Below are 26,780 nucleotides of genomic sequence, written 5' to 3' on the forward strand. Positions count from 1 at the left end.
ACCCAAAAAATGTTTTAAGCGGCTATTTGCCACTTGTTACACAAAATATGATATAAGTTTATAAAATACAGTATAAAGTACAAAATTGAAAAGTCTAAGTCAATGAAATATACATTAAACTGTTCCACAAATATCTGTGTTCTTGTATTTAACACCACTGAAAATGAAACCTGAGTGCATAAGTGAAGAAATACAATCAGAAAATTAAATATCTCTGCTTAGAGAAACAAAAGACAACATTATATATTCAATAAATGTAAGGAGACATTACAGTGGTGGAATGGACTAATAGATGTAGATAGTGAAGATACAACTCAAGAAACAGGAATTTAAATTTGGCCGTTTCATTTGTACGCAGTGTGTTTTCGTTATGGACTTTTGCTCTTATTCCAGCAACAGAAGGACCTTCTCTATTCATATCTCAAGCACAGGGTCTACTATTAAAACAGTAAGAATTACTTATAATAAGGGAAAATTATTTGTAAGTATTGATTTTGAGTACTTTTATCTGCAATGAGGCTGTCCAAATAATCCCAGTAAACGAGGAGAGGTCATTAACTAGCTAGAGGAAAGCAGCAGCATTTCATTATGCATCCTGAAAAGCAAGATCAAAAGACCAATAACATATTATAAGTAACTTTAGTGATGCTAACAAACAATCTCTAATTTTTAAGACAAAATTTTCACTATTTAGGAATTTAAGCCTAAAGTACTGGCTGTATCGTAAAAGTTCATCTGACAGAATTTTGTAGACTTTGGTCACAACCCAACATTGAGAATGCATTCATCAAGTACAATCTTTACATACAGGATGTAGAATAATGTTTTTGAGGGCTCTGCTTCATGAATTTGGTTGCCCAAACATCAAAAAGTTATTATGTTTGAAGGGAAGAAAGAATACTCCCAAGTCATACAGTAATTCCTAGGCAGAATTAATTTGCCTGTAGTTTTTATCAATTTCTCACATTGTTATTAAAGACTTACTATTATTGTTAAAAATTTATCGACTAAAAGAAAAATCGAGAGCAATGATTGAGTCAAAGTATTCTAGAACCATCATTCTGCAATTTTAACTACCTGATAACTGAAGTAGCTCATCCTTGTTTTCTTCACGCATATGTTGATTGGGAAGTGCTGTGTGACCAATACTCAACACAACCATCTATTTGAGGCATTTTTACAAAAGACTGAGTAAAAAACCAATATTGACTATTCCACATAAAAAGCTGATGTTTAAAGAAAAACAGCTGACACAGTTGTTTCTTTAGAAAGCACAAAAAAGAAAAGATTGCCCAACAGTTATTTAAGGGGAAGAAAGGGGAGCTAAAAGTGCCAAAACTCAAGTAACAAAAATGAAGTAATAGATGTTTCAAAAGTCAGTTACATGAAAAGATGGGGGGGGGGGGGGGGGGGCTTGCATAAATTCTTCCCTATCAAGTAAATAACATTTAAAAAAAAAAAAAAAAGGAAAAACGGCCAGGGGTGAGAAGAATAGGAGAAAGAGAGAGGAAACAGCATCTCCTTCTCCCAAACAAGTAGCAGGCACATAAGAAAAAAACTGGGTGCCCTTCTTCAATGTGTGCAGCACAAAGTATTTGGTTTTAACTGCACAAAAAGCATAATCAAAGTGCATCACCATTCAGCATGCAATTCTTATGCTACAGCTTTCTGTAATACACCGATATTTTTTCTCCATCAAAAGAGAAGTATAAAATCTTGTAACTAAATCTAAACTAGTAAAAATTTGGTTAGATTGGTTCCAATAAAAAAGAACATAGTAAAACACTAAGATTTTTCATTTTTAACTGTATATGGATTCAGTATTTCCCAGCAAATACAAGTTATTGTATTACATCTATATCATATTAATAGTTTTAAGTAACACAGGTGGAAAACTGCTAGGGATCATAAGGAGTGGGAAGAAAGGTTCTAAGAAGCATTTCCACAGTGAGTAAGCAGAGACATATGAAAATGCACAGCAATCAGATTTCTTCTTATCTTTCCTGTAAACCACTTTCTGCAGCCTGATTTCAGGAGGTCCTTTAATGGAGACTGGTGAGCGAATACAAAACTACTGACAGTGCTACACTATCTTCTACTAACAAGTCCAAGGCAACTTTCATACCTACACTACCATTATTGTTACAAGCATTTTAATGTAATATGATCTGGCACTGTTGCCAGAAGCACTCTCCCCATCCTTCTCTTGCCCTGATCATTTACTTCTGCCATGCACTTTCTCCGCTGCTTCTGCAACTTTGCAGTGATCAACACTGGGAAGCTGATGTGAATCAAGAGTAATCCAGAAGAAAGGTTAACTTCAATCCAGAACAACCTTAATCAGTAAATGACTGATTTTAGTCACAAGGCTATCTCATAACTGCTTAAAGTGGTTCTGTAGATACGATACTTCAACATAAGTTCCAGAGCAGTGTCTGAACACGCATACAAGTGTTTGCTTCACCACCAGCAACTGCAGCCATATTTTCATTCACATAAGCCTGTATGGATCAGGAAACCAAGGGGTCAGTCACACTGCAGCTCAGTTGGAGGTTGACTGCTTCTCTACATTATAGATGTATTTTGAGATTAAACCACAACTAGCAATATGAGAATCTATTATTTAAGTCACAAAGTTGTGCACATTTGATCTCTTTCTGCAGTATCAGCATAACTTAAGTCTTAATTTTTCCTTTTTTTTGGCTTCATGCATGTGGAATGATGAGCACCAAATGTGTAATAAAGTTTTGAACGGTTTTCTTCCTCCCAAGAAGCGTACATTTTCTTTTTCTAAATTCTTGCTGCGAGAGGTTTTGGCCCTCTTTGTATTTAGTAAAGCCCAGTTTACATGCTAACAAAACAAACTGAATTTCCTTTATGTAATGACTGAATACACAAAGGCAAAGCCCTCTTGATTCCAGACGATGCAAGGGGATTAACTCTGGTAGCACAGAAAACAGATATTCTGAACACTGCAAAAAGTTTATCCCACAATGTGGTGAAAACTGAGATGCAGAGAAACCACAATTTTCAAGAAAGACAACTGAAAATACATCACAAGATGAGAATCAATTATAAGCACATGTAACCTGCATGCAGCTTTTTATTCTGATATCATTATTCCATGTAAAACCTAGTATTTTCAACAGAGAGATAAAAGAAATGAGCACTATCTTCTGCAGATTGAAACACTGATAGAGTGTACCTGGCCAAACTTTTACACTCATAAAACAGTAATTTTACAATAAAGTAACACTAAAGATTGTAGTCGGACTGTATGAATTTGGAAGTCTGTAATAAGACTCAGCAAACTGTAGCAAGACTCAGCAAGGGTTAAAAGTACTCAGTCTGGATATTTTTACTGGAAAGGAGTTATAGCAACCTCTATTTGGAAGACATTTAATATATACCAAACAAATGTGATTTGTCTGAAGTGATTCATCAGCTCGCTTTCACTGATGCACAGTCACCAATATGCAAGGAAATATCACCCCAAAAAAGTTTTAAAATAGAAAAGTAGCCTTTAAGAACAACCTAGAAAAATTCCTTTGACAAATGAACCTTTTCTGCTAGAAAACATTTATTCATTTTAAGGAATAACAAACATCAATGAAGTGACTATACTGTTTACTATTTGTAATGGAGACTCTTTAAATTTTAATTGAGGCTAGTCAATTTACTGGTACAACACTTTTTCCAAACTGCAGTATTGGCATCATGAACCACTGTTGCTTGTTACGACTTTTTTTTTTTTTTTTTTTTTTTTTTAGTTTGTGCTCCTGCATTATTATGCCAAGCACATAAGGCAGAGGAAATACAAATCTTCCCTCTTCAAAAGAGGAAGAAGACGAAAAAATGCATGAAAACCCTTCAAGTTTTGCAGCTATTCATCCTTTGATAAGGATCATTATATACAGAAGATTATTTGGTATTTGTTGAGAATGCAAGGAAATGTAACATCCATGAATTTCAAGATTTAAACACTGGGTTCCAGTACACTGGTACTCAGAAGAAAAACAGCTTCCAGATTACGCTCGTGCAAGCATTTTGACACAGACAGACGATGCATCGCCACGAGACAAATTAAAGGGCGATGCTCCATTGAACAGTTATATGATACAAGTACAGCATACTATGTATAGCACATAAACGCTACATAGGTCTCTCATTTTGTAAGCTCCTTATTAATCACAAGGTTTTATTCATAGGAGATGTCTAAACAGTCATACATGTAGATTTCTACCAGTGATTCAGCATCTGTAGGTCTGCCGCAAAAATTATTTGGTTTTGTGGGATAATGGAAGGCAACTAAACCTACTCACCATAACCCAGCCTGAATCCCTACCACTTTCTTCTCCTCCAGACTTGAGGCACAATTCTGCTATTTCCTTCATGTTAACTCAGACCAGTATGCAACTGTGAAGTGAGCTGGTTGTGCAACCGAAACAGAAAATCTACCATCCCAAAAAGACTGTTGTGACAGATCAGTGCCCTGAATCACCTGCAGTCCTGTGCCCCTTAGTTCTAAGGCCAAGGCTTTGCAGGTGAATGTAAACTATCCCTTTCAGTGGCAGCTCAAAACTACACTTCATCATTAGAAATGCAGATTTACACAATTATTTATCTAAACTATTCTTTGGGGGGGGGGGGGGGGGGGGAGGGATGGGACTGGACGGACACAGGACGACACACATTTAGATATAAATTAATCTTTTATCCAGAAAAGCCATAAAATTTGTTCTCTAGTCCATACACAAATTTTATTTCCAAATAGTTTGCTTTTTTGTTTGGTTGTTTTGTTTACTGTTTTAACTCTGGGAAACTGATGACCAGTAACGTAGCTGTTTGCCTAACACAAAAATCCATTTGTTCCTCCTGTACAGTATGGGAACAAATAGATGGAATTACCCCTTTGCTTTAAGAGACCCAGAAACCAAGAAAAATGTTCTGTTGCATTTGGCGTATTTCTATCACTGTAGATCTATTATACACACACTTCCACCACCAGGTGTAAATCTTAGGAGTCTCATTCAGTCAGGATACTGCTACAGTACTGTCTTCCAGATATAGCCAGTAGTGCTTCCATTCAGTTGTACATAAAGTTTAACAAAAATATAAATTAAAAGCAAAAAAATCAAGCCATTATTAACTTCACACAATTAGAGGCTGAGCATCACAGCCTTGTTTATATGTGAAATACATACTTTTATCATTCTAATTTGAAATTAGCCCTGTAAGTCTATTTATGCATTTACTCTTGATCCTCATGTTCCAGCTTCCCAAGCAGCAGTTACACGGTTAAAACCCAATGCCTATTAGAATAAACTTCTGGTGGGAAGTGCTAAGAATTCACCCCACTGCCTACCAATCTATCCAGAAATCTGTTCTCACTCCTACTTCCTCCTGTCTGTTCCTTTCTGAAACAGCAGTAGGGGGGTTGGGAGTTTGCCTTTCCTCTACTGGATCACAGTTGTGTACATGAACTATACCGGACCATATGGCAATCTCTTTCAATTCGTAAAGGCAAAACAAGCTCCCTACCAACCCAATCCAAAGAGATCCAGGTAAGAGAGAAACCCTACAGTGTTCACATCTCCATGTTTACAGAGAGCAGTTACTAAATTCTGCTAATATATTAAAGTAACAAGTAGGAACTATAGAAAATGTTGCTTCAAGGATAAGAGCAGCCCTGCGCATACTCACTCAGGCATTTACAGTGTGCTCCAGCTTCTCTCTCCACCATAAACAAAACTAGCCAGCTCCCATGCAACTTTGAGTTGTCCGAAGAAAAAAGAAAGACTCGGATGCATTATTCAGCATGCAGGAAGGCTTTGACATAAAGAAAATTACTGTATTGAAGGAAAAACAGGGCCTGTTTAATGAGTAATGCATGCAGAGGATAAGCCTACTTGTAGAAGAGTGAAAGTGAGGAGGAGAAAGGTTGAAAGCTGAAAAGAAACCTCCATAGCTGCCTGAAGCTGCCAGGCAGAGGCAGGCCAACCAGAAACGTAGTGGAGATGGATTTTCCCTTCGTGAGGGGAAAACATTAAAGTTTTATTGAACACTAAAGTGTAAAAATCCAATAGGAAAACAACCCCGAGACACAGCACCTCAGGAGAAATTCCACTACTCGTTCTCAGCGAACAGCGGGTAAGTTTCTCACAAGGGCCAACCTTTGGACATGAAATTGTGTTTAGCTCTTCAGTAAAACTGGGGCTGTCTGATCATATATACTGGAATAGGATCTTGCTCATTTCCTTTTCTGGAAAGTTAAAACAGATTTTTACAGATCTTTTTTTCAGTCTTACAAAATAATGATTGCATTTTACAACAGCTTTTAGCCCAGCAACCTAGTTCTTGTCTAAAAGAGTACAAAACTTTGTCTACATTTCCATGCTAAGGTTTAGGGAACATGACTTATGTGAACATGCAAGGATCCAACTTGACAGAAAATAGCTCCCTCAGCTGGAGCTTCATAATTTTTACTTTTTAGTTTAATTCAACTAGCAGAGTCAGTAAGTGTGTAACTAAATTATATTTGTATAACACAGTAATCTAATGTTCTTATTTTAACTTTACTGTTCACTACAATGTTCTGAAGTTCTTTACTACCACAGATAGCTTATTGAGAATAACAAGAAGCAACTGTATCAGAGGGAGAAGGGAACAAACCGAAAGCAGCATAGGCATTGCCACTTACCTGCCCTAAAGAAACACGAAAAACACCAGAGACAGAAAACTGACAACCAGCTGGAGATATATCCAGGATCTGCCTGTATTAAAACATAACTACAATAAAAAAACAAACTAGACCACTGCTTGCCATTGCATCATTGCTTCTTCAACCTTAATATTGTACACTATGTGGAGACAGACATGGGCCACACAGGATGAGATTGAATAATATTCGGCCTAACACCTACAGGTGTTAATGCACCTGTAATCTTCAGATTCACGACAGTTGGTATACTAACACCAGAAGTGTTATCGTAAAGAATCATTCACTCCTCATATCAAGGTTAAATATTCATCCCTCTCAATTTAAGAGATTTGAACATTTCTCTCTGTCCACACTTAGTTAAAAAAAAAGGGCATAAGCAATTAAAGAAATAAGGAATAAGGTGGCCAAGAGATTTTAACAAAATCTAAGCACTAAACTAAGAGGAAGTCTGACCACATCTGTATTTGCAGTAGAGAGAAAAAGTCATCCTTTACTGAAACACTGCTCCAGACATGACTAAAAATTGACAGTTCCAGAATAACAAAGGAAAGACGATTTTCTTTTCATTGATAAGCAGCTATGAAAAGAAGGCACTTTTGTATTTTCTCGGTGCTGCTCTATGCCATAATTGCATGTTATGAAAATAAAACACCCAAAAACCTTAAGGGTTCAAATGTTAGCACGACAAAGTTGAAGGGTTATAACATAACTCTCCCTCACTTAAACCTTACCACGAACACTGCCAAGAGGATGTCAAAGATGCCACTAGCCTATCACATTTTCAACCTTCAGAAGACAGCTGTAAGGAAACCAGCCAACCAACCAAAAATAAATAAAACCATCACAAAACCCCAAACGCACCCACCTTTGAAAGAAACTTCAAAATCTGTGTTTAACAGCAATGAGTTAAAATACTAAATAGTCTAAAAGTTAAAATACTAAATCTTAGAAGTCCTACAGGGCGCTATAGATTTCGGAAAGCTCACAATCTCTTCAGGAACAAGGTTCTCTAATTCACACCACAATAATTTAAGGTTCAGTTAGTGTCAAGCACCATTATTTCTTAAGGGCTTTTCTCAGACAGATTGTATGTCAAATAGATTTAACCCCAGAGATGTAACATGATCTTATAATAGTTATGACTAAATTACAAGTTTTAAAGTAGACAGCCATCAAAGTAAGGAGAACAGGCAATCGTGGATTCAGGAAATGTACATTCCCCCATAGTCAGCTAATGGCAACTTTAATAGGATGTGATGGATTTTTCTCCACCAGGAGAAAATACTGCCTGCATTTCTGCTTCAACAACCCACGCCAGCTGACTAATGGAGTTATATTTTTGTCTCATATGAGGACGGTTACTTGCCCATCCTCTAGCAGTTGCAGAATGAAACATTAACAGCAGCTGTGGGGCGAACAGAAAAGCTGCTCTATTTGGTAGCCAAGATCCAAAGTACAGGCCTTTCCCCTAGAACAGTGGAGCTCATTTTCTGTCACAGGGTGACGAAAAGACACAGCACAGAACAAGGCCACTTTTAGGGCTTAAAGTAGCTAACTGAAGATGCTTTTAAGGAGTAATAAATCTTCATGGGGAGGAAAAGTAAAGGATTCACAGAAATTAAAAATAGTGTTCTTGGGCAGATAAGAACCCTTGGGAGCTTAGAAGTTGTTAGAAAGAAATACTGGTGGGTCAAAACAGGTTTCTTAAAACAACTCTTATCAAATACTATTAAATGTAAAAACTCTTTACCTTGGCATAATAACAATCCTAATCAGAACAGACCAATCCAAAGAAACACTTCTGCCACACTACTGAATAATCAGCATATGCCTGCAACTAGAAACATCTTTTTATGCAAGCACTTGGGCTTCAGTCCTGCAAAAATTTAAATATATCACTCTGAGTAGACCTACAGATCTCTGTGGAAGTCTGTAGAGTTTATCACACACATAAAAGCTAACACATATTTATAAGTCTTGCAGGATAATTGCTTTTGGCAGAATATAAATAACGTTGTTCTAATGTGTTTCAGCATCATGGTCTCCTGCCTTAAGAACCAGGCATTCTGGTGAAGCCTGTCATTCTTCATATAAAGAGTGGCAGCTGCATAGCCCACAGAGACATTTAAACTTCTCTTTGCATTTCCTTTAAAGTTTCAGAACAGTGTTTGGGCATTCTTTAAAAGTAGCAAGAAAGCTAACAAGCGAAGCTGATAAAAATTGCCTAGAAATGCTTTCTTACTAGTGCCATGGATACCACTGGTAGGGCTGGAAGCAATTCTTATACAAACTATCTATAGCTTCCAACACTTCCAAACAGTACATCAATTAGGCCGTTGAGTTTACTAGGTATTTTTCCAGAAGCCAGTGCACTGGGGGACAAGACAGTAACTCAACATGAGAAGCAGTCTTAATAAAGGATTCTAATGTTCACTGTACAATACTTCAATGAAAAAACTTAAAGATCTGCTACAAGAAGAGCTTTCAAATAGCAAGACAGGCATCTGAAATAATTTTAGAAACTTAATGCCAGTAGTTTGCCTAATTGACTTTTAAATGCATACCTAAAACTAGGCCCTAGATTTCTCTCCTTGTCAGTCTTTATCTTTTCAGCATTGTCTTACTGTCTCCATTGCCTTTCTTTTTAACTTATAGCAAGGATAAACTTGAGCAAAGAAAAAAAAACTTTGGTAACTGTCAATGCCATTGAACATTAAAAGAATGGTATGTATCACCTCCTGCAGTCACTACTGCTTCTGCAAGCCCCAGCTGGAACAGCAGATCTGTCTTGGCAGAAGGCCCAGCTCTAATAAGGGGAAAGGAATTAATATATTTTGTAGACATAGGTAGCTCTTACAGCAGGTTTACTTTTGCCCTTCCACCCGTCCCCTGCCTTATTTTCATTTGATACCCTCATCTCTCTAATCCCACCTTGAAAAAACAAGACTGATGATACATCATCAAGATTTTACAGCTGAGAAAGCACTGAATGCAACAAGAACAGCCCTGGTGTAATTTACTTCTAAGAAACTGTATACAAGAAGTCCAACAACACTAACAGCAATGAGGGGAAAAAAGTAATTTAAAATGTCCAGCAGCTCTCTCAAACCCATACAATTTCACATTTACAGTTTGTATTGCCTTGGCCCAAATAACCAGTTAGAAATTCCTTGCATCCAATTGATTTCTATTAAGCACATTTTATTTTGTGTATAAAAATGACAAATAGACCTACAGGTAAATAGAACACATAGATCAATTTTGAAGTATACCTAACTTTTAATCAAGAAATCCTTTGTTTGAACCTCAGACGTATCTAGTGTAAAGTAGCATCTTTAGAAAAAGAAACAGTTTCCAACTATTAATAAGCCAGCCCTGACTGAACAGAGGCTGAAGGAAGGTGACACAGGCAATCCCCTCCCCACTTCATGAGGTCCTTGTTCAAGGCCAAAGCCCAAGAGCACCAGCACCTCCCAATTCCCTTTCTCCTTCTGCTAAAACACTACTTTAGCATCAAAAAGCAAGCAGTTGACACTGACATAACCATAAATAACCACAAATGCAATGCCATTTCCTAACAAAACGGAATAGCTAAGTTTTTCCCCAGAACATCATGCTTACCATTTTATCTCATTACCTTATTCACACAGTTCTTGAGACAAACTGTTTCAAGAAAAGAAATACCCATGCAGTACACGATGCTCTGAAATACTCCATTTAGATACTAAGACTAATTTCAAGTTCTAACATGCAAACATGAACAGCAAACTATACCAAAAGATTAAAATTGAGTAATCTGGCATAGCAATTTCTGTTCACTTCAACTTCTGAATGCCTGAAAACACAACACTTGTATTAAGAACAGATGAGCCATCCAAAACTGAATTGCTGCTAAAGTAAAACGAAGCCCTACCAACCACATGGTAAAGTTTTCCACCAAAGAATCAAGAAGCAAATAATGTATTTCAGCTCAAACTTCGTGATGAGGAAACAGATGCATGTGGAATTTAACAAAGTATAGCAAGTGGAAAAGACAGTGAAAGGATGTCAACGGATTTTTGCCAGATCCTTTATGGCAATTCTTATGTTTTTATGTAAAGAATTAATATCTTCAGGTAATAGCAGCACTAACATCTTAAAGATAATAAAATATAGGACCAAATCATCATTAATTTGTGATGTCCTTGGAAAACTTTGTTCAGATATTAATTGCATCTCTGAAGATCTTCAATATCTAAGTTATCAAGTTTCTTGAACATTTTCAAAGGGAGATTTCCAGTCTCCCAGAAAGGAGAAACTGTAGCTGACCCCTTTCTAGTTTTCAAGTAGTTCTGAACCATCATCTGCCTTGTCACAAAACCTTCCCCAAACCATTTCAAACCACAGATCTGCTTCACTATTAAAAAGCAAATAAGTGAGCAGTTAAGTTCAGTGGATTTTTAAATAAATCTACACCCACTCTCCCCTCATTAACTGATCTTGTCTGCAAATTTGCTTTAGATGCTTTAAGAGGTGGCTATTAACTACAGACAAAGTTATTTTGTGTGTCAAAATGACAGCACCGGTGCTATTTATTTAGTGAAACTGGACTTGTCAGTGTTGGTAAAATGCAGGGCATTAATGGAATTCTTTATATTTCTATTTTAAATGGCTTGTGTACTTATGCAACTTTAGCTTACTCTGAAATACTTCACAGGTTGACAGAAAGGATCTAGGCAAAAAACCCAACACCATTCTGAAGAGTTAAGTATTTAAAAATATGTAAATAGTCTATCAAAAACCATTAAAACAAACCCACCCATAGCATATATCAGTTATACCACTACAAAACTTCATACCATTTGGGGAAGGGAGCATTTAAAAAGTTCAGATTTACATCTCTTAAAAACACCCAAAGAATAATGAAGATTTGCTTGTGAATACCTTTTTCTGCATAGTTTTGCAAAGGAGCATCAACTTCCAGACCTTCAGAGCTACAGACAGATAGCTTCATGAAATCCCAAATAGTATAATTAATACTGAATTCAACTTAATTCCTGCGTATCTTGGAACCTCACTTGGTAGCAGTCTCAACCACCAGACTGGGCAACTGCTGCTGCAAGGCTACATATCGAAATGGATAAACTACACACAAAACCTTCTCGTTTGTGAAGGAAATGGTATATAATGTAGCTTAAGAGACTGAAGATGAATGAACAGAAGTTTTATCATTAGGAAAAAACAAACTTTTAAAAAAACGACAGAGAGAAATAATACATAATCCTCCCTACTTCTGCTGTCAGATATTAGAGTAACTTCTAATCATGTTCTCTATGGAAGTTAAAGGCATACAAATAATACTTGGCTACTTAAACCTTCAGAAGTATCAATCTGAGCTTCTTGTGATCTACTGGAATAACGCATGAAGAAAGGGCTAGACCAAGAGAACTTCCTGCTTTTTGACCAGCATTGTTATTGCCAAAGGACATATCCCAAAGTCAAACAGAAGCAATTTCTCACAAAATTATTTGCTGAGCTGTAATAAGAACTCATTGTGGAGGAAAGCAAAAACAGTCCTTTGGAGAACACCATTTTCCAGCATAAATAAAGACAACAGAAGTTGCATCCTACTGAAAACACGATACAACCAAACCAATTTTATTAGTTAATGATAAAAGCTTGAACAGCATCTTTCAATTCTACTGTTAAGACTGCATTTCTCAGGAATCAAATATACCATTTTATTATATAGACAAAATAAGGGAATATTTGTCTCGGCTGAGGAATACCAAAACTGGAAAAAATCCCCTTGTACCAAATACATCCTAGTTTATAGATATTAATGCTGTAACTGGGAAATGACAGCTATGCTTTCTCCACTGTAAAATACTTAAGTTAGAAAAGAACAAAAAAATGTAGAAAGCAATCCCTTCTACTGTAGAATACTATGATTTCTGCACTACCTGCAATTGCCTTGGATACAGACTGTGAAGCAACGTCAGAAAAGCTGGCCAAAATTACTCTTGTCCTTGAGAAGTGACACTTGCTGCTTCCTTTGACACGTGAAAGTTAATTAGGGTATTTCTTGCAACTTCTCTACCAAAATGAAGTTTTCCTGAAGCACATGGCAGAGATTTGGATCATCACGCCTTATTTGGGATGATACATGGATCAAAGCTCACTGTTTTGCACTCTCCAGCTGGAAGGAGCACGAGGACCTTAAAGCTTAGTTAAAGCTTTTACTTCATCCACTGAGCTTCAGTTGTGGGGATCAAGCTCATGCTGCACAGATTTGCCAAAAGACAGAAAAACCAATCCTACACCTCCCAGTAGCTGCTCAGGCCTAAAATACCTGCTGAACTAACAGATTTGGTAAACTTATTTTCAGTTATTCCACAAGGCTAATCCATACATTTTGATTTTGTTCAGAAAAGAAGCTATACATATAATTGTAGTTCTACTTCAGGAAGATTTGTTCACAAGTGTCAAAAAAGTTGAATTTTCTGTAGTGAAGACACTCAATATTGATTTTCAACATTTTTGTAATGTCTTCTCCTTTCACTGCTGAAAGGAGAATGAACTCGTAGCCTGTGGGAAGCATTCTGTCTTTCTACAGCAAACGAAACACATGTTTTTTATTTGAGTTATATTTTTGTTGTCCCAGAGTGGTAAAAACCAGGCTTCTTGCTAGCATTGCTCAAGGGTAAAATGCTGGTATTAAGACCTGTAAGGGTGCTCAGTGGGCCAGTCAAAACGTCTCAAAGAGACACTAACCAGCATCTTATTTTCCAGAGAAGCTTTTCAGGATAAGCTGTATGAGAACACTAATACGGAGAAGTGCTCAGAAGAACGCTTCCTAAAATGCTAAAAACAAAACAAAACCTACAAGGATGGGTCTCTTTAAAAGCCAGCACACTTCACAACACAGGAAGATATGCCACCTTCAGCTGTAAAAAAATAAAGAAATACAAATAACAAAACTAATGCAAGAGAACTAGTTTTTAAAAGTTATATCTGAGAAGGAAAAAGAGAGGAGAACCTGAAAAGCTCCTCTAATTAGACAACTACACTTAGCAGTTTTCCCCTAGTTAACCACAACTTACTTCAGAAGAAGGAGAACGAAAGGCCTCCACAGGAAATTAATCTATACTAGAGCACTCTAAATTAATGTCTTGTTCTGGAATACCTTCCTTGAAGAGACCTGTTCTTCATCCAGAATTCAACTAATAGATGAAGCTCACGTTTTCTACCTTGCTTCAGGGGAATGAATGTGGACATATTCTCCCTTTGCAGGATCTGCAGGCAGCCATAAGAAGAGAAATGAAAGGTAGCGAATTCCTGCAGTGCCAACCTAGGGAGTTCAAAGAAAAACAAAACTGGTTTTGTATCAGTGACAAACATGCAACATGCTCGCACAAGCATCTCCTTTACACTGTGCAGCACACCCTAAGAACAGGACGTAAGACACTTAAAAGCACGCGATAAGGCAACACTACTTCAGCTGCTTCTGAAACCATTTCCAAAAAGTCCTCTTCACCCCCCAAACAACCTGAAAACAGAGAAGTGTCTAATCCCATAACAAGATTCCCTCAGCCTGCCTGTAGCCAAGAGGCTGGGGTGGAGGTATGGTCAGGACTCAATTTTCAGTGCCCCAGGCAAACGCTTAACTGATTTCTGCAAATCCTCCATTACCTAACACGGGGTTGTTAACATGCACGATTCTTTTCCATCACCATAGTAACAAAGCACGTACATTTTAAGGTGCATATGGGGGCTCTTCTAGAGGATGTGTCAAGTGGAATACAGCTAAAACAATACAAGATATTTTAAGCTAGACCCGTTCAGTAGAAATACAGAAAGCATAGAAGTACTGTGCTAGAGATCATCACAGGACTGTTTAAGCAGCGGTTACACATCCATTAAAAAGTTTTCTGGAGGCTGAAAGAAGTAGATGATGAAGCAAGATTCAGTCAGGACATTTATGGGCCTTTATGCATAAAACCAGCTGTGTAATAACAGCCTGATTTTAAACATTCTCTCTGACTTCTTCAGGAACCACAGAGCAGAACATAGTGAAAAATTTTAAGAACAATACACTTCACCTACCAATTGCCAAAAAAAGAGAAGAGGTAAAAAAAATGATCTAATTAGAAAAATATATTTACTGATTAAGAAATGACAAGCAACTGGCATTTTCGTTTCAATGAGAGCTGCAAGTACTTTGCACTTACATGCCTGAAGTATGACACCATTCCTGAAGGATACATGAGTGACACCACAGAAACCCAGGCTTAATGGTAATCCATATATTAGGTGGCTCCACAGCAAATATGCCCATACATGTCAATAACCCAACTGCCACTAGCATGGGACTCACGTATCGCGTTGTGGCATGACTTCACATAACAGATGTCATTATCGCCTTAAAAGAACCAAACCAAAAGCAGGTTCACCATAACAGATTTATCATGCCTTCTATTACCTTCTCATACTACACTAGAGAGAGCTTCCAAATTGGGGGGTGAAAACCCCAACACCAAAACCCCAATTTTCAGATGAAGATTAAGAAAATCATACTTGCAGAAAGAAGAAACAGCATGCTACAAAGTCTGGATAGAATTACAGCAATATTACAAACATCTGAAATATTCCTATAGTCGAAATCTGAAGATTAAAGACTAAAACCAGACTAAACTGCAGAAACAAACAAACAAGCCCCTAACAAAATTGTTAGAACATTGCTTTACTTTTCAATATTAGCATTAATAGATTTTTAATGCTTATTAAAATGCAGTCTTCAACTACACAGCCCCACCTGTGCGTGATCAGAAGGTGCAATTCTCCTTTTTGGCACAGGATGAGCAACAAATGAGACAAGGGACTAAAAAAAAGGAAAATTGCCTACTATTGAAGGTTTGAGAGCAGAACCCAGGCAATCTGATTATATTCCTGGCTCTGTCGCATTATCAAAATCATCAAAATTCATACCCCCTGGCCACATGGATTATATTTGCACAAACAATCTCAGTTCTCAAGCCTGAAAATTCTCAAGCATTTCATTTTACAACTTTTGCATTTCCTTGGCACACTCATTATGTACCACTGGTACCGTAATTTCTTCTACAGTTTATTTTTTTTCTTAAAATCTTGCAAAGTTAAAGACAGCAACTCCAAAATTTTTCTGCATTACATCAGTAGCACAGATCAGTAGCATTTGAACTACAAGTGGAACTTGCAATGAAATAGGTAATTGCTCCCTGAAGAGGGCACAAACATACCTATCCTAAGTCTACTCTACTAGGAAACTCCCAATCTATTCTTGGTCCTAAAGCAAGCAAAGATGAGTGATTAGTAACAGTAACTAGTGCTTAAAAACATACAGGTTTATGTCAGCCACTTACATAGATTAATAAAAACCCCAGAATTTCCCATTTTAAATGTACAGGGTTCAACTCTAAATCCTGAATTAGCTTCTTTACGCCCTTTCAAAAATGTGTTCCTGTTCGAGGCTCAACATATATCAGGCTCAACCACAGGCTTCATATTAGGGCATGCTGTACCGAGATCCAGAGTAAGCACGCCATACACAGAACGAAATACCTAGGGCACAGAGTACTTCATCACATCCGAGAGACTGAAAATTTTCTAGGAAGCTGCATAAAAATTCCTAAATCTGTACTCCTACTTTTCACTACACTTACTTAATCCTTTCAAAAGGTTAAAAAGAGAGAAATCACTCATGCCCTCAAGGTTTATACCACTTCACCAAAACAGTTCTGCAGAATTTCTTAAGGAAAAAAATCTCAGGCAGGAATCCTCACTGAGAGTTATATCTCACCAGTTCTGGGTTTATTTAAGGAAGGCAGTCAATCTCAGTAACAATTTTTAATAAACCTGACACTAGTTTTCAGTAGTTACTTGGTTTCTTAATGAAATTCTTAATGCTTCTTGTTGCTACGCTTGTTTATTCACAGCATTTGACTTTACTGAAACTGAAATAAATCAGTTTCATTTTTGCTTTGACAAACTCCAGTTAGTGTCGCAACCCCTCAGTACAAGTCACAGAAAAAGGGTAATTGTCAACAGTTGTCAGATCATCTTGGGAAGGACCTATTTATTTGGTACTGTTTTCTGTTTCTTTAAAAAAAAAAAAAAAAAAGATAACTCTTCCACAGATTTTAATGACACTTGCTCTTGTAAACCATTCAAGCCAAACATCAGCTCACAGATTTCTTTAGGGGTTCTGAACAGGTGATTGTGTGACTCCCCGTAGCAGAAGTACCGATCACAAGACTTCCTCACATAACTAAAATATCACAAACAGCAGTAGTCAAAATTTTCAAACACAGGAATGAATACATCGGGGGGGGGGGGGGGGAAACGACACGACACACGACAAAAAAATATCTTTATCACTTCATTTTTAATATGGTTTAGATGTTTCAACAGTACACATTTAGGGAATTCTTATGTAGCACACACATGAAAGATACTTCTGAATGGAAGTCTGGTGTCAGGCAGCAATGCAGAATGAAGCACAGGAACTGCTGAAGTTTCTATGGCCTATTTTCCCTGTTTGAATTGAAGTATTTACTGTCATATGACAGTGACTTCTTAGAGAAAAAATGCTTGTGATCTCCTTGCATATAGAGATGCATTTATCATCAGTATACTGGGTCTTCTAAAATTATTATTATTTATTTTCCCCACCTCATTTGGAGCACTGGGAATTAGGGCCTGCAATTGTGTGTAACAAGTCAGTTATTATTTAATCGGAGTCACATTTATAAACAATTTTATTACTCAAAGCACTCAAATGCACATTTTTTTTGTCCCTTAGCATATCTAAAGATTTGTTGGTCATTTGGGTTTTTTTTAGATTCTTTTCTTGTCACATGTAGGAGAAAAACAGTGAATATAAAGCACTGAATATAAATAAACGAATATATATATTCTTTTAAGAAGCTGATACCACAGACATCTGCATGAACATTATGTAAAGATAAGCTTTTGAAAAGATGTGAAAACACATGCACTTAAGATATCTGCTTACTTCCTACAAGTAAGTGCTGTTCAATACCACCACAGTCTTAGATACTGATTCCTATTACAGATATTTTTCAAGCACGAGAGATACCATGTTTACCCTGGTACCATATACCATAAAATTTGTTACCATATACAACACAATACCACCTCATGTATGAGAAGAGCCACAGGGAGTAGTGCCAGCCAACAGATTTTACTAGATCATAGCCTGAGCACTAGCAAAAAAAAAAAAAATCTTAAGAGAGTACAGGAAAAGTAAGTGCAATGTAAGTATGTATTGCTATTGTCTTAAGTCTAGAAATGTATGTTAATACAGCACACCAAAAGAGCATCCGGTCTCCTTCCTTCCCTCAAAAAACAAGCATCACTGAAGGTCTTTTCTGCTGAATACCAAGACTGGTTAGAAGACTCACCTAACAAAGTATGAGAAAGTATTAAAAAAATGTTGCAAATCTGTTTACATCTTACTGAATTTTAATTTGGAATATTTGTACCACATTAGTCGCCAATAATTAAATAAACACTTCACAAGTAGAAGTGCTTTCAGAAAGAGAAATTAGTATTTTCAAGGGAGAGAAAGGAAGAACAAATTTTATATTTTCAGGGACCATTTAATTTTTGTTTACAACCAATTCCAGCTATTCAGTATCAGTTACCATGCTAGTTAAAGTTTGCTTGATTAAGTGTTGTTGCACATTAGAACAGAAAGGAAAAAGACAAAGATAGTTCCTTTTTAATATATCCATAAAGAAACTAGGATCCTCAACAACATGGCAACTTCCAGCCACCTTTCAAATTCCTTTAAGGAAACTGCAACATGTTCCAATCGAGAAAGAAGAGGGAGAAAGCAGACATTTAAACATTAGAACAACAGCATTGTATGCCATATCACAGTTACTTTTTTTGAATCAGAGGAGTAAAAATCCAAAAAACCCAAAAGTAGTTCCTCTGTCTCCTTTTAAAACTTGTGTCAATATTCTGAACAGTATTTTTGGTTTACAGTGTTTGTCATATCCCATCAAGTCATCACCAATGCATATGTTTTCTCCAGACATACACAAGAATGGGTAAATAACAAACAAAAATGCCACTGTTTAGCCAAAACCCACCAGGAATACCCTCAGCTTTAATCCTCTGACTTCCAATCCTGTCAAGATATATTCCTTTCAAGAAATGTCTCTACTTTTGAAATATACGCTGACGTCCTCACTGTCACTTTAACACTTCAAGAACATTAAATTTTAAATGAAGAAACATGGGAAAGACTCGTCATTTTTTAGTTCAAATATTATCGCTGGCTCCAGTTATGCCAAAACATCCAGAAAACCTTTTTCTGCAGTACTACAGTAATCAAGGAATGTTGCCAAGGTGAACCTTTTTTGTAAAAAATAAAAAAAATAATAAACAGAAAAACCCTGACTCCCAAATTATGTAACATGCAAATTCAGTTTCACCTTCAAAGTAGTGTGGCGTAACATAAAGCCAAAGAGACAGCAAGAAAGCAGTTCACAGGGTTGGAAAAGCCTCCCCAGGACTCTATGAAGAACAATTCCCCCAAAAGAAAATATATCAGAATTGCAATGATTTCATATAATCAATTGGTTTAGAAGACGCTTTCCTTAAAAAAAAAAAATCCTTACTCCTTTTTACAAATTCCTTACATTAAGGAATGAAGAATTCCGAAGTCTATATATGCCCTAAATCGAAGAAAGAAAATCAGCCAGCTGAAAAGTGTTAAAATCCTCCCAGAACTAATAAAACCAAACTAGTTGCCTTTACTTTCTGAGATACAATTTCATGTTCATATTTCAGTATCTGGGCTTGTAATATAAGGAGTTCTGAAGCACAAATGAAGTATAAACAGTATTTTTATAAATACTGAAGGAAGACATGAACATATCAAGTATTTTATTTTAAAAATTTAGCTCAGCTTTACTTTTTCAAATCAACACTTGAGGATGTTTATCACATCATAATCTAGGAGCTGTTAAGCACACAGCATTAGCATACAATCCATGTTTCTTTAATTTATAATCTCTTGAATTAAATTATCTAGGCAAATGAGTGTAAGATTAGCTGTATCTATGTAGCAAAACAATTAGCATATGACAGTCTGAATCTGTAAAAACACAGTACATAAAAGCAACTCTGAATATAATTCAAGAGCACAAGCATTCCCTGAAAAAGAAAGAGGCCACCTGCAATACAGAGGAAAGTAAACAAGCCAATAAAGCACTGCTCCTACTTTTCAACAGCAGCAACCCAGACTCCATCTTAAGCCTGTCATCATTCATCCCTACTGAATGGGGACTACATAACATAACAATTATTGTTTCACCTAACACTGAAATTCAGTAGCATTTCTAGACAGCAGTAAAATCTACCACCAAAACAGGAATTCGGCACAGTGCTTGCTGACCTGCCTGCTTTGACATTATTATGTCAAGTTGCATCAACAGCAAATTGACCCATGCATCCACAAATCCTAAATCATAATCCTAAATCCAAAATCATTTAAAAGCTGATTGTATTTATGAACACCACATTGTGTTCATGCTGACCACACTGACTGCAAAACACCACTGAGGGGAAAAAAAAAAAAAATTATCTGGATGTATATACTCTCATTTAACTAATACCCAACTCACAAATGCAATAACGTCACTACAAGAACAATGTAAAAATCACCAATGAAGATTCATCCGTGGCAATCAGAATTTTATAAGGCTGCCTTCCATATGTTCATGACTGACAAGAAACTTAGTAGTCCTTAATGCAGCTTTTTAATTAATCTTTCCCACCACCACTGATAATTTAACATTATTAACTGAGGTCAAACTCTAGACATCACAAATATTTATATCTTACTCCATAAAACGAAGTTTTATAAACAAAGAATAATGCTCAACTGCCAGAATATTCCCGGTAGTCACAATGACACAAAATGCATTGCAAAGTACCCGTATTTGCCTTTATATGCCAAGAGATTTCTTAATGAATTCAAGGCCACTGATGTCATCAATTATACTGATAAAATTAAACATAGATAACTCTTAAATATATGATAATTTCAATTGGTAGATCTGCCCTCTTTTCACAAATGGTTTATTTGGAGTTTCAGTCATATTTCCCAATCATTTAAAGTGGCATGCTTGTGCTATGTGCAAAATCAGCCAGAGAGGAACGACGACTCTGGCCTCACCAAAAATGCTGTCAAAAAAAGCAAATGAAACCGAGAAGAGCAATATTTTTCTTCTGATATTGTAACAACCAGAGTGAAAAAAAAAACCCCTATTCTTTGAAAAAAAGCACAGCTTATAGTGCTTTATAAGGTTGCACACACTTAGCTCTATAACAACACTGAATTAACTCAAACCAAATACTGTATGTGAGCCTTCCTTTCTCATTTTAAGTAGACTAGTAATCTTTCAGGTATTCTCTTAGGTTGCGCTAACAACAAAGCCTCCTCCACTCCACGAATGTATAATTAAGGATCACCTTAGTGTGATTTGTTAAGATAATGAAATAGTGTATTCATGAGCTCTGAACATCACCATTTTAACACTGGCAACCACAAAACAGTTACATCAAACAAATACATTGTCTGCTTCAGGGATCCTTCATCATTCAGTTTCATTCAATTTTATTTTCTAAAAGATCTCAAAATATTTAAAATCAAAGTTAATACACTGACCTCTAAACAGTTTATGCCGTATTAAAAACATTTCTCTGTTATTCTGATATTTCAGAGGTCTCTTCAGCCACGGCATAGGGTAAGGAGAAATGATGATAGCTAATCTGCTGTAAAATTCTCGAAGTAAACAGACAAAAATGAACTGCATTGCTGATTTTATCAATTGTCTTCATTGTTATCTGTGTTTTATAATAGGCAACATTTTCAAATGTCTCATTAGAGATGACCGACTTCCTTCTACACTGTGTAGGTATCTTGCAGATGTAAGACAGTATTGTTCAATAAGATGTAAACTACCCCAAATGGATTAACGTATTGTCTTGAAAACACATCCATAATAATGAATTTGATTTTCAGTATTTTAGTTTTGAGTCAGTATTTCTGGAGAGGGGAAGTATTTCCACGTTTTCTGAATAAAACTTCCTTGCTTAAGCGTCAGACAGTACAGAGAGAAGGTGCTTCTGCACTAATGCTCCTTTATAGGAAAAGGACAAACACGAACCATAAAAGCGACTCTCCCCCCCCCCTCCCCTATTTTTACAGTAACCCCCATGCTCGCAGCCACAAGCCCTCTTTCTGCTGCCCTCTCCGACAAACCTGCCGGCCTGGCTGCCTCTCCCTCCCCATGCAGGTCTGAGCTGCGAGGCTGCTGAATGCAGACACTGTACTGCACTGTGAATGGACAGCCAGGTATTTTATGAATGGAGCGGATCACGTGCTCCCAGCACCTCCCCGAGCTGATATTTCCCACATAACTGTGTCAACAAGCAGCGAACAGCACATATTAATACAGCAGGTCCTGGGGCCCTTCCTCCCGCAGCCGATGGCTGCAGGCTGGTCCTCGGCACGGCAGCAGCAGCTCCGGGCACTCCGCAGGGCAGGTTTTGCCGCAGGTCAGCGCTGATGACAGCACTTTTTTTTTTTTGGTTATTTTTTTTTTTATGAATGGAGATTGTGGTATGCAAATGAGAGCGATTCACAAAAAAGGAAACATGGCGGCGGCCCCGGCTGCCGGCCCCGCGGGCGCCGCAGCGGCTGTCGGCCCGCTCCGCGCCGCGCTCAGCGCCGCGGCCCCCAGCGCGGAGCTGCCCGGGCTCCGCTCCTCCGCGGGGCTCCGCTCCCCCCGGGGCTCCGCCTGCGCGGCTCCTCGGGGCCCGAGGCGCCCCGGTTTGGGGGCGCAGGGGGAGGCGCACAGGCAGGCTTCGCTCCGGGGAAGGCAGCGGAGGGGGAATCCGCCCGGCCCCGCGTCCCGCCAGCTCGGCGGCTCCTCACCGCCCTCCGCCCGCCCGGCGGCTCCTCACCCCCCCCCCCCACCCCGCGACCTCCGCCCGCACACAATGGGCGCGACGCTCGCTCCCTCCCTCCCCCCCACCGCCATGGCCGCGCCGGCACCGCATCATTCATAAAACCAGCCCGAGCGGGTCCCCACGGCGCAAACCCTAACGCCAAAGCTCGGGGACTGCAGCCACCAGCCTCAAACTTCCCGGTCACAGAAAAAGTTTCAAAATACTTCATATTTGGCTTTCAGCGCCCTGAAGAAGTCTGATGTTTTCCGACAAATATTTATCTCCTCCGACCCGAAATGTATCTCAAAGACAGATTACGTGCAGGGGGATACTGCCGCACACACACATTCTCCTCTGGATTTCCTCCAAACCAGTCACATCAAAAATATTAAGCGATCCTTGAACTGCCCCCTTCCTCTTTTTTTTTTTTTTAAAAAAAAAAAGAAGTCCCAAGTGCTCATTAAAAGGACAAAAAAAAAAAAAAAAAAGAGAAGGCTTTAGGGTAGGTTTAAGCTGTATTTACACTGACTGACTCATCCAATTAAAATTCAGGAGCAGTTTCCTGCAGGATGAAGCTCCCACACACTAGTTTCCATGTGAAATATCTACAAGTAATAGGATATTATCAGAGGTGGTACGTGCCGATGCCTCTCCGGGCTTCAAAGCCCATCCTCCCCCTCCAAGACACCATCGTTACCTGCACCATTTCCTACCGGGCTTTAATTAAACCACGCTTTTCTGGCCGCTGGCTCGCAGCCCTTCCGAACCCAGCTCCTTCACAAAGAGGGAGCTTCTGGGCTTCCATGGACGCGAGCAGAAATGCGCAGTACGCGCGGGGGGGGGGGGGGGGGGGGGGGCAGGACACGTCTGTGAGCGGGCAGAGGCCCCGCGGGGCGCGGAGCCGGGGGGACGCGCAGCCGGGGGGACGCGCCGAGCCCTGGCCCCAGCCCGGAGGGGAGGGCAGGGCAGGGAGAGCCGGCGCCGCGGCGAGGGGGGAACGGCCGCTTACTCGTTGTTAGAAGTCGCCGTCTCTTCGCTCATTTTCTCCTCACCGCGATCCGACAGGGAGACGGAGCAGCACCGACGCAGCCAGGGCGCAGCCAGAACTCACCAGAAACTTCACCATTGTTACCCCCCCGGTCTGCCGCCCCCGGCCGGGGCACGGACAGTGCTGTGAAGTGAGGGAGAGGGAGGGGGAAAAGGAGGGGTGAGGGGGGAGGGCGATCTTTATCCTGGAAACACGAAATCCTATCGTCCGGCGCTGGAGCGTATTTCCCCTGTCTTCAGAGATGATGATGATGATGCTGAAGGTAGTGGTGGAAACGGCAGCAACAACCACAGGTCTTCTGCTCTTGAGCTGCTCCCAGTTAAAGGGGAACAGAGTGGTGGAGACAAGGGAGGGCTCCCCGCCGCAAGAAGCTGCACCGCACCGTCCTCCCGCTGCAGCTCATCTCCCGCTGCAGCCGCCTTCGCTGCTGCTGCCCTCCTCCTCCTCCTCCTCCTGCTGCTGGTGCTACTCGCGGCCGCCTCCCGCGCCCAGCCGGGGCAGGCGGCGGCGGCAGAAATTCCTCCAGACACCGGAGCCGCCACAGGCCGGGGCGGGAGCGGGGGGGGGGGGGGAGGGGAGGGGGAAAGGGGGGCAGAGCGGCTCGGCTGTGGGCTCTCCCACCCCCCTCCGAAGCGACGCCGAGCACTGCGGAGGGAGGGAGGACGCGCCGGCCCCAAGGAGAAGGCTGGTGACTGGGGGAGGGAGGCGTTTTAAACCAGCCTGGGGGTGGGTAAGGGGGGGGGGGGGGGGACGGAGGAGAGGGAGGATGCGTCACGGCTGTTTGTGTGCGGAGAGGCGCGGGGAGGGGGGGGGAGAGGAGCTCCCGGGGCGAGAGAGGAGCCCCCGGCCGCGGGACGAGGGGGAGAGGGGGGAGAAACCCCGCGGGGAAGTTCAGCGGCAGCGCTCCCTCCCCGGCAGCAACTCCATTAGCGGCCGCCGCCGCCTCGGCTCCTCGCAGCCGCCACCTCCGCCTCCTCCTCCTCCTCCACCGCCTCCTCCTCCCAGGAAAACTGGGCGGAAGCGTTGACTTCAAGCTCCTTCCGCCGCCACAGCTTGATCCAAAATAACCACGGGGGAAAGGGAGGAGGGAGAAGCGGGACGAGCGAGGGGAAGCGAGCAATCCGCTTGACCCTGCGCCCGCCACCGGACGGTCCCGCGCCACCGCCCTCCCCGCGGCGCTCGGCGGCTGCCCCGCGATCGAGTTCCTGAAAGTAGTCCCCTCCCCCCACGGCGCTGCCTCACGCGCTTCCTGAGGAGCCGCCGCCGCACGCGCACGCACAGCGCCGCGGAGGGATACGCGAGCAGCGCCACCGTCGCCCTCCTTCCTGCTCCGAGCGCGCGGGGCCGCGCAGCGCCCGTGCCCGGGCCAGGGGGGGCCGCTGACGGAGGGGGGGGCCCGGCCCAGTCCGGTCCGGCGGCCTGCAGCGGCCTGCAGCGGCCGGGGGGGCGCGGCTGAGCGCCGGCGGGGTGCCGGCGGGGTCTCTGCCTTGCGGGATCGCTGCTTGCGGGATGGGTCTCCGGTCTTTCCCTACTTTCTTAAGCCGGAGGGAATGTAACCGCTAAGTGTGCGGCAGCCTCTGGGGAGTGCGGGGGGCTGTTGAGGAGGCACCCCCGGTGCCCCGTGCCCGATCGCTGGCACCGGTATCGCCTTTCTTGTAGCCCGCCGTCAGCCACCGTGTTCGGCAGCAAGGGGCCGGTGAAGAGGGCGGACTGGCGAGCCACGGGAGGCGGGCGTGCCAACCTGGACCCGCTGGCCTTCGGCGGCGGCGTGAGGCTGTCCCCGGCGTGCCGCCTGCGGAGGCGCGGAGCACGGCTTCTCCCGGTGTCCCCCGGTCCTGGCGCTGGCGATCCGGGAGCGGAGCTAGGTGGGTGATGGCACGGGAGGGTGTGCGGAGCCCTGACTTGGCCGCTTGCTCTGAACGCGCGGGGAAAGGGGAGCGCGTGTAGGTGGTCCAGGTAAGCAGAGAAACCGAGAAGCAGCAGCAACCGAACCCCAATCCCTTTTCAGGAACTTGCGTGGTAAACGTGCTGTTTGATCTGATGGAGAAGTGGAGCAGTGCTGCAAACCCCGAGGATTTAAAAATCATGAGTCAGACCATCAAGTAGATTAGATTATAATAAAAGATTATATTGTGGTTTTGTCTGTCAGCTGGATTGTGATTTCTTCCTGCCTAGTCTTTGTGTGCATGCTTGCCAACTGATAAATCTCATTGTCCGAAATGTATGGAGTAAAATACTGTGGTGGTGCTGTGAGAGACATCGCTTCCCTGATGCGCGTTCGGTATCCCTGGCTTCATGCTTCACAGCTGCTCTCCAAGTGCCTTCTCTGCCGACTCTAATCCCATTTCAGTTTTTCCCGTAACTGCGGGATTTCTTCCCAACTCTGTCAGTGTCGTAGGAGCAGCGATGAGCTGTTCTCCCTTCCCGTGTAAAAGATGGGGCAGGCTCCTTTGGCGATAATAACGTGTCCGATTCCCACACTACTGTTGGTTGGCTGCTTTTCCCAAGGCAGGGAGAGACTGGAACATGTGAACTCGGGAGAAGGAGTTTTCACTGTTCCAAGGGAACCTGGAGTGCCTCACATCATCGTAGGCCAGACTACAAACTTGCAGCATCAGTTTGAATGCACAGAAGCGGGGCGGTATTGCATTTATCGAGGGTATCTGTTAAGGAAATGCTTCCATTTCACCTAAAGTTCAAAGTAAAATTTGTCTGTGGGGCTTAATGATGTCCAAAGATTTGTCTTGAAGACTTTGTCTACGTGATTGAAAACTATAAGAAAACGTTGCAGTGAGGAAAAGTCATACACAGTTTCAGTAGAGATTTTGAGGAGTGGTTTGTTAAAGCTTTTTAAACATAAATTTATTTTAATTTTATAGCAGGCAAGAATAGGCACATTTCATTTCTAGATAGTTTATGTTCATTGCAATATTCCTATGGATTGAAATTCCATGTTTCTATAAGAGAGTTCTACCGTAAGCATAATGGAACAATTAGAGTAAA

At 40.9% G+C, this 26,780-nt stretch overlaps 1 protein-coding gene and 1 long non-coding RNA gene across 5 annotated transcripts in view; one reads left to right on the forward strand and one right to left on the reverse strand.

Annotated features, from left to right (window-relative positions):
* SPRED1 (sprouty related EVH1 domain containing 1) overlaps positions 1 to 24,405 on the reverse strand; it is a 60,094-nt gene extending 35,689 nt beyond the window's left edge. For 2 of the 4 annotated variants that reach the window (XM_074868173.1, XM_074868174.1), the window contains exon 1: positions 23,739 to 24,405. In XM_074868173.1, coding sequence (XP_074724274.1) covers positions 23,739 to 23,770 — 32 coding nt within the window. In that variant the 5' untranslated portion in view covers positions 23,771 to 24,405. Of the gene's footprint in view, positions 1 to 13,886; positions 14,029 to 21,443; positions 21,638 to 23,738 lie in introns of those variants that run through there. The other 2 variants (XM_074868175.1, XM_074868172.1) reach the window with 2 other exon arrangements.
* Positions 24,406 to 24,544: 139 nt separating this feature from the next.
* On the forward strand, positions 24,545 to 25,912 carry LOC141942255 (uncharacterized). The gene is made up of 2 exons (XR_012628579.1): positions 24,545 to 25,642; positions 25,786 to 25,912. It is a non-coding gene; the product is annotated as an uncharacterized LOC141942255 (long non-coding RNA).
* Positions 25,913 to 26,780: the final 868 nt, after the last annotated feature.

This window comes from Strix uralensis, chromosome 4 (genome assembly GCF_047716275.1).
Source record: "Strix uralensis isolate ZFMK-TIS-50842 chromosome 4, bStrUra1, whole genome shotgun sequence".
NCBI lineage: Eukaryota > Metazoa > Chordata > Aves > Strigiformes > Strigidae > Strix > Strix uralensis.